General features: G+C 35.4%; 1 protein-coding gene and 2 pseudogenes across 1 annotated transcript; all 3 read left to right on the plus strand.

Annotated features, from left to right (window-relative positions):
* On the plus strand, nucleotides 6,440–8,709 carry LOC104777109 (berberine bridge enzyme-like 4). Its single transcript, XM_010501322.1, has 3 exons — nucleotides 6,440–6,957; nucleotides 7,357–7,843; nucleotides 7,925–8,709. Exons 1-3 carry the CDS (start codon nucleotides 6,482–6,484, stop codon nucleotides 8,543–8,545), a joined length of 1,584 nt encoding a protein of 527 aa, XP_010499624.1. The 5' UTR covers nucleotides 6,440–6,481; the 3' UTR covers nucleotides 8,546–8,709.
* On the plus strand, nucleotides 11,662–13,170 carry LOC104777110 (annotated as a pseudogene).
* On the plus strand, nucleotides 16,262–18,395 carry LOC104778967 (annotated as a pseudogene).

Below are 18,403 nucleotides of genomic sequence, written 5' to 3' on the forward strand. Positions count from 1 at the left end.
CGTTTTGTATTTACCCATAACTTTTAGATTATTAGTTACTTATATCAAATGAAATAATGTATTAATGAGGGGTAAAATAGAAAATTTAATTGTTTTCTTAATATGTGTGAAATTGTCTAGAATGACAAGTAATATAAAACGGAGGGAATAAGAGTTTTTAGCTAAAACACACAAAAATTTAGAAACAAGAAATGTTTAATTATTTAACATAATTCAACAAATAAAAAAAAATACTACAAACTTTAAATAGTCAAAAACATTAAAAAGTACATTGAAACTTGAAAAAATCTTACAAAATGGAACAAATAAAAAAATCTAAAGATTTTATATATTGGAACAGAGGGAATATTAAACTAGGACTAGTATTGTTCAAAATAAGATAAACCAGTAAAATTTGTAAATTATTAAATGTATTGTTAAAAGTTTGCTATTAAATGTATTTGTTGGAGAAGGGATTTAAAGTCAACTAATTGTTACTACAATATTCTTTACGTATATTGAAAAAATCGACATTCTGTGAAAAAAAAGTCCATCCACATTCATTTTGAAGTTTTTTTTTCTTTTGTCAGGGAAGCAGAAAAAGAAGTAGTTGGGAAGACGATGGTTTACATAAATGGTAACTAAGCTATATGACCTATGCAAATTAAGCTCATGTCTCCCCTCGTCCTCATTTCAAGTTAAGGTTTTACTATGCTATATAGTTACCATATCTACTAATTTCTTATCCATAACTCACTATCGTGTATTTTTCATACCATTATTAACTGGTTATTACGAAACACAACTCTGATTGAAAAAAAAAACAAAAAGAAAAAATAAATTAAAAATCCAATTACAATAAAAATATCTTTAAACTTCTTAGATAAAAGCAGACGGAAGTAGTATTTCAGTTCTTTGGTCAAAGAATAATATTATGAATTACTGAAATGTATAATTTCGTAATATTTTAGTTTTACTGCCTCCTGTTGTCTTCATAATGTACATATACTTTATCGTTGTTATTCTGCGGCATTTATAACCGAAGTACATATTGTTTGCTCGAGAGTGTTATTAGAATTAACCATATAGTCTTGCTAAGAGTTTAACTTATTAATCATAGTCTTGGTATAAAAAGTATGACTTATTAGTCCATAAACAAAAGAACTTTGTTATCATTTTTCTAAATTCTTAAGGTTAAGAAGGTACATATGACCTGAAATGAATTTCAGAATATCTTTGTTATCATTTTCTTAGAGGATATACTCATGCACACACAAAAAAAAAAAGGTTGTCTTTTGCTATGTCTCTGTTTCATTAGATAGACTCTGGTAAAGGATGAGGAACATTAAAAGGATTGAAAGTACATATATTGCTTTTTTCAGCTGATCATATGATTATATGATAACAATCATCAATATATTTTATTATTAGTTTTAAAACTTATCAACAAGAGATATTTTAGCACAATGTAATAAAATATAGATATATGTGACTACTTGTGTCATGTGTGGGTGCTTGCTGCTTGGGCGTGCGAGTATGTAGTCTAGGATTTTGCAGCTTTACGGCTAAACTAAAACTTTGTTATGTTAATTGGTTTATATCTTATTTTATTTCAGGTAGAAATCCATTGGAAATGTTTGATACCGATAATAACTTGGAGTAAATGACTAGCATCCAATGATCCAAAATTTATAAAGATCCTTGTAAAAATTATTATCAAATCTATTTATAGCTCATGTTTGTTCTATTGGTCGACATCGAATATTTTCCTTAGTTGGGACATAATTCAGTTCAGTGTTATTCACCTGCCACTTACATCGACAGATTAAATCGGAGTTGACCCGATCCAACTACCAATTACCAAAGAAGTGCTAACGCATCTATCTTGTGGCAAGCATTATCTACGAGAATGTGAGTAATATATAGTGGATCATGACATGTTTAGTATGTCTCGACTCTCTTGTAAATAATATTTAATACGGGCACACATTAAAAAGCATATAATTTTATAAGAGTTTATTGCGTTATCAAAGCAGATTTCAAGATTTGCATGCGGATCATGTGCCGGTTGGTGGAATTAGAAGACTATATAAAATAATAGCCTTTTGAGGTTTACGGATGGTTGTTCGGTGTTTGATTTACTGATTATATCATCAATTGCATTGATAGTATAGTTAATAATTCAGTACGTACAGAACTAGTAACTACTTTTTATAACATACAAAAAGTGTAATCTAGAACGAAATGTTTTGAAGGTATCTCTACGAAAAAAGATAATTGTATTGTGTATATGGACTTATGTACGCTTTTCAGTGTTTTCTTTTAGGCAACTTCGTACAAACAAAAAAGTTCCATATAAAGTTATTGCACCGAATAACAAAAGTTGGGAGATGAATTTTGAGTGAACAAAAATATGACCAAACCAGAGATAAGTCCAATAGACCGCGAAATGTCTATCTCTCTCTATATATACAATTATAAATATATACATCAACACATAAGACCACCCACTATAAGTTGGAAATGTATCAGTTGGATGGTATAAAACGGACGTCGCTTTTTTTTTTTTGGGCTTTTGAATGCTTTCTCTATTTGCGCATTAACCGGCGCAATTTCTCAATGCCAATTACACTTCTCGTTGAACAACAAATAAAACTACTTTTTCACTAAAAAATTTATGATACACACCCAAAATACGTTCTTAACACCAAACCATCAATCCTAAATTTGTGTTGTTATAAGGATGAAACGTTTTGTGGTTCTTAAGCAAGAAGTGGTAGGTTTCAATCCTAAACAAGTGATGAAGATTATTTTATAAGACTAATGCTTTGAATGGTTGATCTATGCACTCTATATTAAATAATGCTTATTAGTAATTTGGTAGCTCAGCTTCATACTGCATTATGGAGGATTTTGAAAGCAGAACAGAAAAATGTGAATAAATAATTATATTTTTGTATTGAGTGAACAGTAACTCTATACTAACATGTAATTTATTGGTCTGCACTTGGTCCGACATTAGTATGTAATTTATCAAATAAGTGTGTGAATAGTAGAAAAATAATGGACTGGTCCGACTTTAATTCGGTCTGGAACGTACCAACTAACCAGCCTAAGTCAAGACTATAAGAATCTAGTGCGTAAATTTATCGTAGTTTCTTTTTTTTTTGGCAGATGTGTAGATTAATATTATATATATATATAAATTATACTATAGTATATACATACAACGATCAAGAAAAACTGTCAGCATATCATTTGAGATCAATTTTCAAATAAACTAGTTTGACTTATTTTGTACTTTTATCTTTGAACCATTTTCCTCTATTTTTTCCAATCGAGAAGACGAATTGTCGGTAGATTTTTCATTCTTTGTGTAAACCATTTTAATAACATGTATTATATCGAAAGAAAAAAATGAAATTAGTAATACTATATATATATATATGTCTATATATTTCTATGTACGGTTCTTTTATTGTTGATTTTTGGAGGTAAATGAATTTACTATTTGGGTAAAAATGCCACTTGGAGACATGTTTGTTTCTATATATGTATATAAGTGTGATTATGTCAAAAGATACAAGTGTGATGATTTGTATACATAAGAATGATTGAAATAAGTATGGTCCACATATGTCATTGCTAATTAATCTTTAGAAATGTCGTTGATGTCACTTTGTTGCTTTTAAGCTAAATTGGCCACAAATATTATCAATCACTACTTATCTAATTACTATTTGTTTAAGTGATCCTTACATCAAAAATAATGCAATTCCCAAATGAGTACAATTTATAGTGTTTATAAATTCGTCTAATGCATATCATGAATTAAAAAAAATTACTAGTAATCATGAAACAATATAATAATATTTGTTTATAGATACACTAACACTATATCTTGGCACAAGTGTATCTAGCCAAACTACCTCATATCACCGAATTAGATGAATTCGAGCTAAACTACAACGTGATGGTTAGATATAGACATTTCATCGTTGATAAATCATAGAACTTTTCTCAACTAGACAAGTTCTATCGAATATAAAAATCGATTATTTTTGCTGATCATTAGATATTAATGTTTTAGTATATATTATATATAAAATTATTAGAGTCACTAGTCCCTTTTATGTGGTGATGTAAATATAAGAGATTAGGTTTGCACATTCACTTGCACTTCACCTCCAACAATGAGGATCCTATAGTTCTAAGATAAAAAAAAATAAAAAACATATAATACCAAATCAGAGTGAAAAAGTGAATTTAATAGAAGCAAATAATAAAAAATTAGACACATATCTCATTATTGAAATTATATAAGTTATATATCATTATTGCTATTAAAAGTGCATTACAAAAAAGTGATTGGAAATATATAAGTTATATGAAATATTTTGATTCATAGTTTTGTAAAAATGTCAATGTACAAGAGTTGCTCATACATAATTGTGTGAGGGTGAGATAATTCAAAAGTACACTTGTATAGATAATTCAAGGTTCCTATCTATCACATGCATTTAAAACATCACACAATGAGATTAAATTTTGAAAATTACCAATTATTTATTTTTGTCTACTATATGTTTGTAGTTATATGTGAGGCTTAGTTTTTGGTTGTCTAAATAATAAATTAATATATCAAATCACTAATATTACACTATTTGTATGCATCTTTTAATCTTTAACAATAGACAACAATACTTAAAAGATTATCACATTTGCCTTTCTAGAACTATACACAATTTTTGGGTTTAGATTTCTAGAAAAAGATGGAAATATATAACTCAGTTTAATGTATGCTAAGATCCATCAATAGTTTTATATTTTAATTTAATTGAGGTAAGAAAAAACCTAAAACAATTTGTATTATTTTTGTATGTTATTTTAATTTCTAAGTGTCAGTTATAAATAATAAACATTCAAATGCAACATATTAATTTGTATTAGGTTTAGGTGAAAGTTGTACCTTTCCATTTACATATCTTCTATATATATTAGTTATATTCGGATAATCGGATATATATATATATATATATATATATATATATATATATATCTATTTTTCCAATAATTTATTCAGATTTTATCTTGAGACTATCCTGGATTTAAAAATAAAAGTTTACTTAATTTTAAGAATGTATATTAAACTTGACAAAAAGGTATTCAGTTTTTCTGTTTTTGGAAAAGGAAAAGAAAGGTGTTTAGTTGACAAGTAAAGAAGTTTTTTTTTAGTGCAGTGACAAGCAAATAAGTTATAAATTGAAAATCTCAATAAAATTTCTTTTTATTCAGGTTTGCATGTTGTTTGATTGCTTACATTTGGTTTTATTTGGCTTATTACCTTCCGCATGGTTTCACTGATGATTGATTTTATGTTTATGCTTGTTATTGTTTGCTTGCATGATAGCTTGCTTGTGTGTTGTGTTATTGATGGGTTTGTGGTGTTTTGCTTACGATTACATTCCCGATCTTACTGATGCCATATTTTTGTTGCAGGTAACTTTAGTCGGAAAAGTCTTAGAGGAACAAAAAGGACGTTAGGCCGCTTTAGTAAAATAAGTTGTGATGTTGTTTTTGTAAACTTGATGTTATCGTGTTTTGGCCTTAGGCTTGGAAACTTGTTTGTGAAAGATGGTATAAATTGCTCAATGCAATATCATTTTACATTCGCATGTAGGAGCCCACGGATGACAATTTGACATGATATTGGATCATGAAACTAAAGACAACTACTCTCTTTCAGATGTATAACCATTTTATAAAAAAAAAATGAAGAAAAAATAAAGATGTATGAACTAAATCTGTGGAAAAAAGTAAATATCTAATTTGAAGGTCAAATGGGGAGAATACGATATATTATAATATTTATAATATTTAGGTACAAGAATAAGTTGATGAAAAATATATTTGACCTTCGAGCCACAATTACTGGAGATGGTGGTGTCAGTATCTTTGAAATTATGAAAAAATGTGTCCCTATAAAGTTAAGTCCACATATTATGACCTACTTTCGATTACATACATTTCTCCATAAACTTGGGGTCATAATCAACTAATAATGAAAACATGATTTTACATTATCAGATTTCATCTGGGTTTCTTTTAAATTCTGTAAATCAATGAATTTTGGTTAGAGGATGCCTAAATATGATCACACACGGTATAGGAATAACGAATGCTATATAACTACTACCATGTGTTTCAAGCTTTCAGCATAAACGATGGAATGATTTGTTACAAAATAAATTCCAATTCCAAAAAGGTTATAAAGTAAAAATTAAACAATCGAATACTAGCTAGCCATAGTGATTCCAAAATGGCAAAGAAATAATTAACAACACTAAACAAAATTTAAAGAGTCAAAAGTGCATGACGTAAATGTTACATCAACTTTACGTATAAACCCATTCCCTCTCCCTTATTTAAACCCCAAACACATACATATGAAACTACTCAACAAACTTCAAAACCTCATAACCACTAAAACACACACACCAAAATGGCGTTTGCGTTTCTCGTAACGCTACTACTACTATCACTTTCTTACGTTCCATTGTCTTCTTCCACGATCCAACAAGACTTCGTGATGTGTCTCGTCGACAACTCCGACGCTTCGTTCCCAATGGACTCGTCGTTCTTCACCCACGAACTAAACGCCTCTTCCTTTAAAGCCGCGTTAGAGACTTCTGCTCAGAACCTCCGTTACTTGATGCCTTCGAACCCGAAGCCGGAGTTCATCTTCGAGCCGCTTTACGAAACGCACGTTCAAGCCGCCGTTGTTTGCGCCAAGAAGCTGAAGCTTCACTTGCGGCTAAGAAGCGGTGGTCATGACTACGAAGGCCTCTCTTACGTCTCGGAGATGGAAACGGCGTTTGTGATCGTTGATTTGTCGAAGCTTAGACAGATCAGTGTTGATTTGGAAAGTAACAGCGCGTGGGTTCACGCTGGTGCTTCTATTGGAGAGGTTTATTACAGGTAAAATTAATCATATGCTAATTAAGAATCATATAGTATAATACTTTTCATTATATATAAAGGTATCATTGTTTTATTTATTTCATTAAAGCTATGGAGAAAAAAACCTCGTAAGTATTCAGAAAAAAGTTTAAACTTAAAAAAAAATTGTTTAAAAGTTGTGATTGAAAAATATTCTGGTTTTGATTCAACCGGCTGGTTTATTCACTTTTGGTTCTTTTTGTTAAATTGGATTAATGGATTTTTAGTATGGTTTTGGGGGTTTTGTCTATTAGAGGTGAAAAAGATGTTGATAATAAAGTTAAAAACTGACCCAATTTACTATAAGAACCGAATATGATATTTAAGCTATGGTTATGACCCGGTCATTAATTGGTTTATTTTTCATGGTTTTAAAAGGATTCAAGAGAAGAGCAAAATCCATGGTTTTCCGGCGGGTTTATGCACAAGCCTAGGCATCGGTGGCCACATAATCGGCGGAGCCTACGGTTCAATGATGCGTAAGTTTGGACTTGGAGCTGATAACGTTCTTGACGCTAGGATCGTTGACGCCGACGGCAAAATCTTGAACCGCGCGGCGATGGGAGAGGACGTTTTCTGGGCGATTCGAGGCGGTGGAGGAGGAAGCTTCGGCGTTATTCTTGCATGGAAAATAAAACTCGTTCCTGTGCCGGAGACCGTTACGGTGTTCACTGTCACGAGGACGCTTGAGCAAGACGGAACTAAGCTTTTGTACAAGTGGCAACAAGTAGCTGATAAGCTAGACGAAGATCTTTTTATCCGTGTGATTATTCAGCCGGCGAGCAAAACTCCGAAGAGCAAAGAGAGAACTATTGCAACTTCGTACCAAGGCCAGTTTCTCGGAGACGCTAATCGGTTATTGCAGGTAAAATTAATGGGGTAAAAATTTAAATTTTTGTAAACATTATGGTCGATATTGTTATTTATGAAAATTTGGTTTATGTAGGTGATGCAAAGGAGTTTCCCACAGCTTGGACTAACGAAGAAAGATTGTTTAGAGACAAGCTGGATCAAATCAGTAATGTACATTGCGGGTTTCCCAAGCACTGCACCATCGGAAGCTCTACTTGATGGGAAATCATTGTTTAAGAATTACTTCAAAGCCAAGTCAGACTATGTGGAAGAGCCAATTCCAATAGAAGGGTTAGAAGGTTTATGGGAAAAGCTTCTAGAAGAGGACTCACCGTTGACTATATGGAACCCTTATGGAGGAATGATGGCGAAAATACCCGAGACCGAGACACCTTTCCCACATAGGAGTGGGACATTGTTCAAGATCCAATGGCTGACTTTGTGGCAAGATGGGAAAGTTAGCGAGGTGAAGCATATGGGGTGGATGAGGGAAATGTATAGCTACATGGAGCAGTATGTATCGAAAAGTCCGAGATCTGCGTATGTGAACTATAGAGATCTTGATTTGGGGATGAATGGTAAAGGGGGTAATGCAAGAGAATGGGGGAGTAAGTACTTTAAGGGTAATTTTGAGAGGTTGGTGAATATTAAAGCTAAGTTTGATCCAGAGAATTTCTTCAGACATGAACAAAGTATTCCTACGGAACTTGAGTGATTTTTGAGTTTGACAAATAATAAGAGTGTGTGGTATGAGATTTGTCTTAGGAAAGACATATTACTTGTTTTTGTGTCTTTTTGTTTTTTTTTTTGTTTTCAAACATGGTCAACAAACTTGTAATTCAAAAACCGTTATCCAATCTAATTCCTCTGAGTTCTTCATCCTGCTTAGAAATATAAGTAATGGAAAATTTGGCTAATAAAACCAAATCGAACACTGCCTATACTGATGAGAGTTAGGTAATGACAAACCAAAGAGTTTTCCATGCTCTCTTACATTAGAATCCTTGGATTGAAGTTAAACTATAGGAGGATCCTTGAAAAATGCAATACTCTCAATAAGCCATTGTTTGGTTTGAAGCAGTCACCATCGAAACCAAAATGCCATGTCCTCACAATATATTCATATTTACAATTATATATTAATCCTAAAATCGTTATTGTTCTACCACAATATCTACAGTTTTATATTACTTTTCGTGTGATAAATTTGTTTCCTTTGGCCTATGGGTATTACAAGATGCCAATGAACATCAATGGTTGATGAAGACATGTAGGTTGTTGAGACTTGAGAGTTGGGTTGGATTCTTTAGGAAGCGTTCCAAGATCTTTTCATGGCACGAACAAGATGGGCGAAACTATTATTTCCCCAAAATTTTTGGCACGAGGCGTTGGACCTTTTTACATTCTCTATTACGATGTAGAAAAAGAGAAAACTAGAAAGGTTCAGCTTAAAGGAGTTGGGGATGATGAAGTTTTTAGAAGTCGTTATGGAATTGGGAACAATGGTAATTGCCTTATCCATATCTCACCAGAACAAGGTCAAACTATAGCTTTTTATAACATGTTTTTTTTTTCTTTTCTTTTTCTGGTTGATCTTAATATTGGTATAACCGTATAAGAGCATGATGATAAACTTGTCTTTTTGATTTTTCTTTTTTCTTCATAACTTTTAAGTACTACTTCTTAAATTTCCGCAATGTGGCTATAACTCATTTTTTGTTTCCTTCTTTTCCCAAAGTATATATCAGTTTGGTACTTGATGATATCTGGTAGTTCGAGCCAACGTCAAATAATTAGATATAAGATCAAATATTTCCCAACATCGATTTTTTAATTTAGTTTATTTATTAATTGCTTCAAATATACGTAAGTTTCCAAATTATTAATTGCTACAAAAACTTTAAAGTTCAAATGGTAATGTTTTTTTTTGAGAAACAAGGCTTCATGAGTGTCATTGGATTACGGAAACACTTGAGGGATACTTGGAGTAGAAGGCATCCAAGTATCTGACTCGTCGAATCTCGGAGTGGAGGGTTCGGAAGGTGCAGCCTGATCTACGAATGGAAAAGGCAGGAAATCGGGGAGTGATGGCCAAACTGGAACCCGAAACTTAGGCTTCTCAGGATCAGGAAATGCTGGCGGCGGAAGGAGAGGCATATCAGGTGGAGGCGGTGGGAGTAGAGGCATATCAGGCAGAGGCGGTGAAAGGAGAGGCATATCAGGTGGAGGAGGCGGCGGCGCCACTGCTTCTTGAAAAGACGGGAATTCAGGGAAACCGAGGTCGTGGACTGGTGAATTACGACCCGAAGATGGGTAATCATCGGCTCCAATCTCAGCTACTTTAGATGGGAATCTCACTAGTCGCGAAGATAATGTTTTTTTGGAGTTTAGGAGTGTGAAGAAACTTAGAACGAAGACGTATCTAAGCATAAGTGAAAGTAATGCCATTGTGTATATGTGGGGTGTTGATGTTTAGTCTTTTGTGTAATTCTATGGTTAGTTACTGATGATTCAACTTTATATGATTTGTATAACCTTTGCATATTATTTTGCGTTGGGTTCCTACTTATCACCCACGCATATTCTAATAATTTTTATTCAAAGTCAAACGTCATGTAAACAAGAGCGTTTTGACCAATATCAATGTAGATCAACCTGAAGTTATTAGGTCAACGGACGAGAAAAACTTTCTCTTTCGCACTACTATATGGTTTTGTTTTTAACTTTTGATATAACCAAAACCAAACCGGACGAGAAAAGAATAACCAATTACAACTTTAATTTCTTTTAATTTTTGTATTTTAAAAAAAAAGGTTCTTAGAAACATCATCTGGTTTTCGAAACAAACCCGGTCTAATTCTAAACTCAGATTATCTTTAGATTTGTTAAATGTTGCATCCATATGGCCGGTCCTAGCTAGGGTTACCGAGGCCTAAATCATTTTTTATTTGTGATATTTACAAAATATAAAAGAAAGTGTTACTGGTTTTTAATTTATAAAGAATTTTTGATGACTTGGATAAAATTATTAAAAATGAATAAGTGACATATTTTAAAGGATTGTTATGGAGTTATTATAATCTTTTTGATTAGTTTTCTAGAGTCTCTAAAGTCTTTCAAACAACTTGATACATTGCATGACTTTAGTTATGCACAAAAATGTTTAAAATTATAAATTAACAAATAATATAATAATTGAAAATTTTAGATTCTTTTGTTTTGTGATTTATTCTATCTATCTAAACGATATGTTGTTGTTGTTGTCTTAAAGTTGGCACTGTCTTGTTGGCTGGCTTTTTGAGTTACATCAAATCTACTCCTAAAAGTTTTCCTTTGTTAAACTCATGAAACAGTTTGAATGGTATGAAGTGATCTTTTGAGTCTGATGAGACTTGGTTCTTGTGGTTCCAGTACTCAACAAGTCGATGGTTTGGGTCAAGAACTTCAATTACTGCTTCTGCCTCAATATTCAATCAAAGGTTGGATAAATTGGTAATCCTTATTTTCTCCCTTCTTCATTTCATCACTAAGTTTCAAGCTCTTAAAAGGTAGCTTTTTAACATATATATATATATATATATTAATATGAACCATATACTGTATTCGTTATATTTTTAACAACTTCTCAAATAAAATAAAAATATTTTACAAAAATGTACGAAAAGATGCAACATATTATATTACCATGCTAATGAAAGAACGGTCAGGGAAAATAAAAGCAAAACCATAATAGTTTTTTTTTGTTTTTTTTTTGTTTTTGTTAAAAGAACCATAATAGTTTACAGGTCTATGATAATGTTATATTGGGCTTGGTAGCCCTCGAGAGAGCCCTAACTTTGTATAAACATAAGAGAGATAAAAACATTTGCATAACTTTGAAGCTTCCATCTCGTCCGACGAGATCATCCCCGTTCTGATAATGGAGGAGGAGGGAGTAGATCGACCAGCAGGCGCCGGAGTTGGTAATTCAAAACGAAGCGGGAGTCCCAAGTATAACGAGTGCATTAAGGTCCCGCGTCCGGCTTTGGTTTTTGATCCAAAAAGCGGTTCTCCTCCATTGCTGTTGCTGTCTCCAGAAGAGGGCGGTTGTCGTGTGTACAACCCTGACGAAGACAAGGTTTACGAGACGAAGAGTGACTTTTCAGGGTATCGATTCCTAGCAAACTCGGGTAAGTGGTTCCTGGTGTTAGATGAATCTCGATCGGATCTCTATATCGTCGATGTGTTTAGCGAGGAGAGGATCCATCTTCCGGCTCTAGAGTCAATCAAGGGTGGCATTTACAAGGTTGAGCGAGTAGGAGATAATGAATTCACCGTTGATTTAATTAAACCTTAGTTTCCTGCTGCTTCGTGTCCTACCACTACCAAATATCTGAGAGGTCTTTTGTGGGTAGACGACAAGAAGAAGAATGGAGTCGACTATGTTGTTGTGTGGCAATTTCAGGAAGGCCAGTTTTTAGGCTTTTGCACGAATGGGGATTTCCATTACCGCGATATTCCAATACGGAACAGGGTCCATGTTCCCAGGGAGTTCCGAGGCCTACAAGATGTGGTGCTCAAAGGTCACCGTCTTTACTACCTGTCGCACCGTTGCTACATTCGACAACTGGATTTGTCTGGACAAGGTGGTTTCAAGGATGTGTATCCGCTCCCTAGCTTTCAAATGTGGAAGCCATCTAGGCGGCCTAGTGGTGATTTGGGAATAACGGGAGTAAAAAAGCTTATCTCATCTGGCGATAGCATTGCTGTTACAACATCAGGACACGTTTTGTTGGTCTATACCAGGGCTTACGAGCCTGTCTGTGAAAGCTCTAGGATCTTCCGCGTCTTCAAGAGTGATCCTAAGGACCGGAACTCCACCCTTGTTGAGGTTGAATCTCTAGGTGATGAGGCCCTGTTTTTCGATTTGGGTATCACCGTGCCTGCTGACCCTACCCTTGGTATTGAGCCAAACTCCATCTATTTCACCCGTAATGACCGTTTCGGTCACCCGCCATGTTATATTCCATGCCTCGACATATGTGTGTACAATATTGCAACAAGGACCATCAAACGCTTCCTCAGTGGCTCCACCTTAAAACTCAAGGATGCGCAGTGGTTTCTCCCCTCAGCTTGATTTGGTGTTTTCAAGAGTTTCTCTTGCGCGGTCATTTTCCTGTGTTCAATCCTTTTCTTTTCATGTATAATATTTGATATTACTAAGTGTTTCTTTTCATGTCGAATATTTGACATTGCTAAGTGTTTCTTTTCATGTTATAAGACTTATTGAGTCCGCACTTAAGGCTCTCAATCTGGACTTTTTTCTTACCAGAGATACTCTGTAACTTCATGCTTGCTTTTTTTTGGGCAACCGGTGCAACACTTTAGATCGACTTTTAGTATGCAAGTCTGCACAAGCTAATCGTTAGCTACTGAAGAGAGAGCGATAGATATATAAAATATAGATAGATTGAGAGCCTGAAAGAGAGAGGAAGAAGTACCCGGACGGATTGGTTTTGGTTCGCCATTGAAGGAAGCTCGGTACGTGAAAAGCAGAAGAAGGAAACTCGGTACGGATTGGAAGTTCACATCATTGTTCTAGCCATGGAAAAGTACAATTTAGTTCATGAATTTTCAGGAAGATGCAGAAATCTTATATCCCGAATGCTCTAGGATATAGAGGTTATTGATGTTTGAATACCACCCCACTGTCTACCTGTGATCAGTTCTAGTTAATAAATACTCTGTGGTATTGTTGGATCGGCTGCTCTTCACCAAGATGCTAGAAGCGTGCATTGAACAAGATAAGTGGGATGGTTTCGGTTATGCGTATTGGAGGATATATGTTGCATCACGGGTACCACCATTTCAATGATGAACGCCATCTCAGAGTTGAGCAGAGCTGGACTCCATTCCAACCAAGGTCTTGTCCCGGTTTGAGAAAGTTTCAGTTATGAGGTTAAATGGTTTGAGAAGTGAGTCCTCCTCAGATTCGGTTTTGGGGGAATGAATATGTGGATTTCTTTATAAAGAGTTTCATAAAAAACATAAGACAAGTGTTGTAACTTTTATAAGTCAATTGGGAATTTTAACGTTTAAAGCAAGTGTTGTAATTTCTTAGATATGGAAGTGGTTAGGAGGATATATAGGGTTAGAGCAAGAGTTTGTGGGAGAGTTTTAAGCATTTTTATGATTTTTTTGAGAAGAAGCGTAAGCTGTTTAAGAGTGGTTGATTCTGGTAAAGTAGCTCACGCGAGTACAACTACTAGTCATGATGATCTTCTCAATTGGGTCAAAAATGACAAGAGAAGAATGCTTCTTGTTTTGTATCTTGTTCGATTGGAGGAAAATGAATCGAACATGGAGACTACTTCGGTTGCACAACCTATCATCTTGAGTTTGTAGCAGACGGAGAGCTGTTTTGACAGTAGCAGGCAATGGCATTGTACAGCATGTAAGCAGTTGTGTGTCAATCAATATTCACTTTGGGGGAGCGAAAAGGTATGGCAAGGTCTATATATACCTTAGCTTGTGAGCAAAAACAAAAGATTTGGACAAAACATTCAACATATGAACACTAAAAGAATAGTAACAAATGTCAGAAAATGCAAATCATCAGTAGTAGTAAGATAACAAACTGTAGTGTAGCTTGGTTAATGTTGAGAAGCCAACGCCTAAACATTGAGGTCTGTTTCTGTTACATGGTGATTGGTCACCTTGAAGAAAACACATTGAAGAGAGGCGATACTTTCGACGTGTCGGGGTGAGATAGAGACGCACATACCGTTGTTGAATCGATACCTGTGCCAAAACTTTTCATCGTCAGCAATACCAAGGACCCTAACTCTTCTGATGCCTTTTCTTTTAAGATTGTAGTAGAAAATGCAGAAGGGTTGCTCAAACAGATATATTGGGGCAAAAATGATTTCACCAGCCAGATTGGTGCCAGGGGAAGTCATATTCACCAAAGGGAAGGGAAGCTCAAAGGTTTGCTTGGACCAATCATGTTTCTCGACATCTTCTATAGTATCCATAAATCGAAACTAGAGAATCTCATACGGTTCCTAACAATGGAAGCTAACTTGCCATAAACACATCCCTAGGCGCTGTGATGAAACAACTTGGAGTCTCATATCTAACATCAAAACACACAATCACCGGATCCCTTCTCGCTCTCGCAGCCCAAGCACCATAATAGAGGAAACCATTGATGCAAACCCCCTTGGTTATAGGGTCATAAAGAGCGGTGGTAACCTGATTGCGTCCTCCTCCTCCTCCGAGTGTTATAACCTCGTGCACTAGAAAACGAAGAGACCGTTGGTCAGGAGAAGTCACCAGGTTGAATACTTGAATTGACGACCAACAGGATCGTATCCCAAACAGGCGCGGGGTCCTCGAATGGGAAAGGTAATGACTTGCTTAGTACTTGGCCGGGTTAGATATAATGAACTTATTAAGATTATTACCACAAGCGACAAAGCCGTTGATGGATTTCATGGACACAGAAGGTATTGTAATGTCTAGATTGGCGACCAAAGAAGAAGAAGAAGATTTCTCTTCCTCGTATGAAGTGGAGAAGATGAATTGACGACCAAATGATGTTTGTCAAACCATTATGCTGGAACCATGTCTCCCACTCGTATGGTGGTGAGGTATAAAACTTGTACTTTAAATCTAAAGATAACAACTTTTCAATGATTTTTCACTTTCTGATGTGATTTGACAAAAGGTGGATCTTGATTTTGGAAACTGCGAGAGGTTTTATCAGATTATTACCAAGGAACTGGGGAACCTGGTGAATCTACAAAGATTGCATTCAGGACCCTTTTTAGTCGATATTTTTAATCTTACAGAGATCTGCTCAGTCTCAAGACTCTGTAAGTTTCATGCAGTGGTTTCATGTTATGTGTTTATATCGCTTCAACACTTGCTAAACACCATCCAATCTCTTATGTTGCTTACCTTATTTCCTTTGATAGGCTGACTGGAGAAACACCAGTATATGGCAACCGCCCCGAATATACTCAGGTCCTATAGTGGTAGATGATCAAAACGATTTCAGGTATGGAATGAATATGTACTAAAGCTGTTGAACTCGTCGCCTGGTTTCAAATTCCAAATATTTCGCTGGAAACATGTTGTCTCGACAGGCTGAAACAGGAGCTTTCCTTACTGCGAGCACAAATATGTTTGGCCAATCTTATTCTATAACTGTCTTATATGTCAAAACATTATTTGATGTTACACTAATCTCTCCTTTGTTTCTTGGTTCCAATTCTTACTGCTAGCAAAAATATGTATAGCCATATTAGTCAAAACATTATTATTACACTACCTCTCTTTTCTTTCTTGGTTCAAATATTCTTTTGTGCAGTGATCTTTGCTATAATAAATTCACATGGCCATATTCCAAGAAAGGAAGTATATTCTTTTAGAGTTAGTATGGTATGGTATGGATCATGTGGAGGACCATCATTTATATTCACTGAACTATCATCACTTTGGGGAGCCAAAAGTATGGTATGGTGTACCAGGAAGCAATGCAACTGCTCTCGAGAAGGCGATGAGGAAACACCTACCTGATCTGTTTGATGAACAGCCTGCTCTACTTCATGGCCTGGTTAGGAAGCAAAACATCTAAATCGGTTTTATACTTTGTTCCTGTTTAGTCTTCACCATGTCATGTATAGAGACTAACTCTTCGTTTTTTTTACTGGATTCAGGTTACTCAGTTTTCTCCTTCAATTCTGAAAGATGAGGGAGTCCAAGCTTACAGGGTGGTTCAGAGTGCAGGGGAGTATGTACTGACATTCCCGAGGGCGTATCATGCTGGATTCAACTGCTGTTTCAACTGCGCAGAAGCGGTTAATGTTGCTCCTGTTGATTGGTTGGCTCATGGACAGAACGCTGTGGAACTATACAGTAAAGAGACAAGAAAGACTTCTCTGTCTCACGACAAACTTCTTCTTGGAGCAGCTTATGAAGCGGTTAAGGCTCTTTGGGAACTCTCAGCTTCTGAGGAACATGGAAGTACAACCAACTTGAGATGGAAGTGTTTCTGTGGGAAAAACGGAACACTTACCAACGCGATACAGGTAATGAAAAAGGATCACTACTCGAGTCATGATACTGAATATGGTTTTAACTTTCTTATGCTTACTTGGTTCATTTGTTTTGACAGGCTCGGTTAGAGATGGAAGAGGAAAGAATTGCAGCTCTTGGAAGGGACTCTTCGAGCTTGATGAAGATGGAGAAGGACTTTGATTCAAACTGCGAAAGGGAATGCTTCTCATGCTTTTATGATCTGCATCTGGCAGCTTCTGGCTGCAAGTGCTCTCCTGATGAATACGCGTGCCTTAAACACGCTGATGATCTTTGTTCATGCGATGAGAAAGATGACTTTATCCTTCTCCGGTACACAATGGATGAGTTAAGCTCATTGGTCAGAGCATTGGAAGGGAATCAGATGATTTAAAGATATGGGCTTCCAAGGTCTTAGGCATTGAACACAGTGATGAAGATCAGACGAAAACTAGTTCAGTTGTAAGTAAGGAGAAGAAGCTAAAGGAAGGTTCGTTTGATCTGAACATTGACTTAGAGTTGGATTGTCAAGAGGACCTTAAAGAAGAAGAAGTCAGCACTAGTGGCGGCGAGTTAACGTCCTCAGAGAATCTTGGTGTATCGGTCGAGCCTATAAACCTCGGGTCCTTGATTTTTGGAAAGCTTTGGTGCAATAAGCATGCTATATTCCCAGAAAGTACAATCTTTTAGAAACCTTTTCTTTAATGTTACTTAACCAGAAGTTTGCTCGAGAAGGTTGTTAACATGTTTTTACTACTTTTACAGGATTCAGGAGTCGTGTCAAGTTCTCCAATGTGCTTGATCCAACAAAAATGAGCAATTACATCTCTGAGGTTTTGGATGGAGGACTCATGGGTCCATTGTTCAAAGTAAAGCCTTTCCCCACAACAATACATTTCTATTTGATAAAACAGAATCTTGAAAAGTAATGCTAACACTAGACTTTTCTTGCTTGCTCAGGTTACTCTGGAAGAATCTTCAGACGTGAGCTTCCACAATGTTTCAGCCCAAGAGTGCTGGGAAATGGTGTTGCAGAGAGTTAAAGATACATCCACAAGTCTTGGTCTTCCTAGTTTACCGCAGTTGGAGGGTATCAATGGGCTTCAAATGTTTGGTTTCCTCTCACCCTCTATAGTTCAGGTAACAAGTTCTACATTCAAATCCTATCGATCTTTACTCTTTACACAACTTGCAATCCTTCTCTACAGGCCATTGAAGTTCTTGACCCAAACCATCAACTCGTTGAGTACTGGAACCACAAGAACCAGTCTTCATCAGACTCAAAAGATCACTTCATATCATCAAACTGTTCCGTGAGTTTAACCAAAGGAAAACTTTTTGGAGTTGATTTGATGTAACTCAAGAAGCCAACAAGACAGTTCCGACTCCAAGAAGACGACAACAACAACAACAATGACATCTTTTAGATAGATAGAATAAATTGATTTCTGATTATATTTTCTTTTTGGTTTTGGGAGCATTTATTCATAATCTTTTGTTCTTTTTTTTTTTT

Source organism: Camelina sativa, chromosome 3 (genome assembly GCF_000633955.1).
Source record: "Camelina sativa cultivar DH55 chromosome 3, Cs, whole genome shotgun sequence".
NCBI classification, from domain to species: Eukaryota; Viridiplantae; Streptophyta; class Magnoliopsida; order Brassicales; family Brassicaceae; genus Camelina; species Camelina sativa.

What these genes read in the sequence shown, in the direction of transcription:
- LOC104777109 (XM_010501322.1), top strand. Translation starts at nt 6,482, where the DNA reads ATGGCGTTTGCGTTTCTCGTAACGCTACTACTACTATCACTTTCTTAC. An exon ending in ATTGGAGAGGTTTATTACAG is followed by an intron (nt 6,958 to 7,356) that starts GTAAAATTAATC and finishes TGGTTTTAAAAG; the next exon opens with GATTCAAGAGAAGAGCAAAA. An exon ending in ACGCTAATCGGTTATTGCAG is followed by an intron (nt 7,844 to 7,924) that starts GTAAAATTAATG and finishes TGGTTTATGTAG; the next exon opens with GTGATGCAAAGGAGTTTCCC.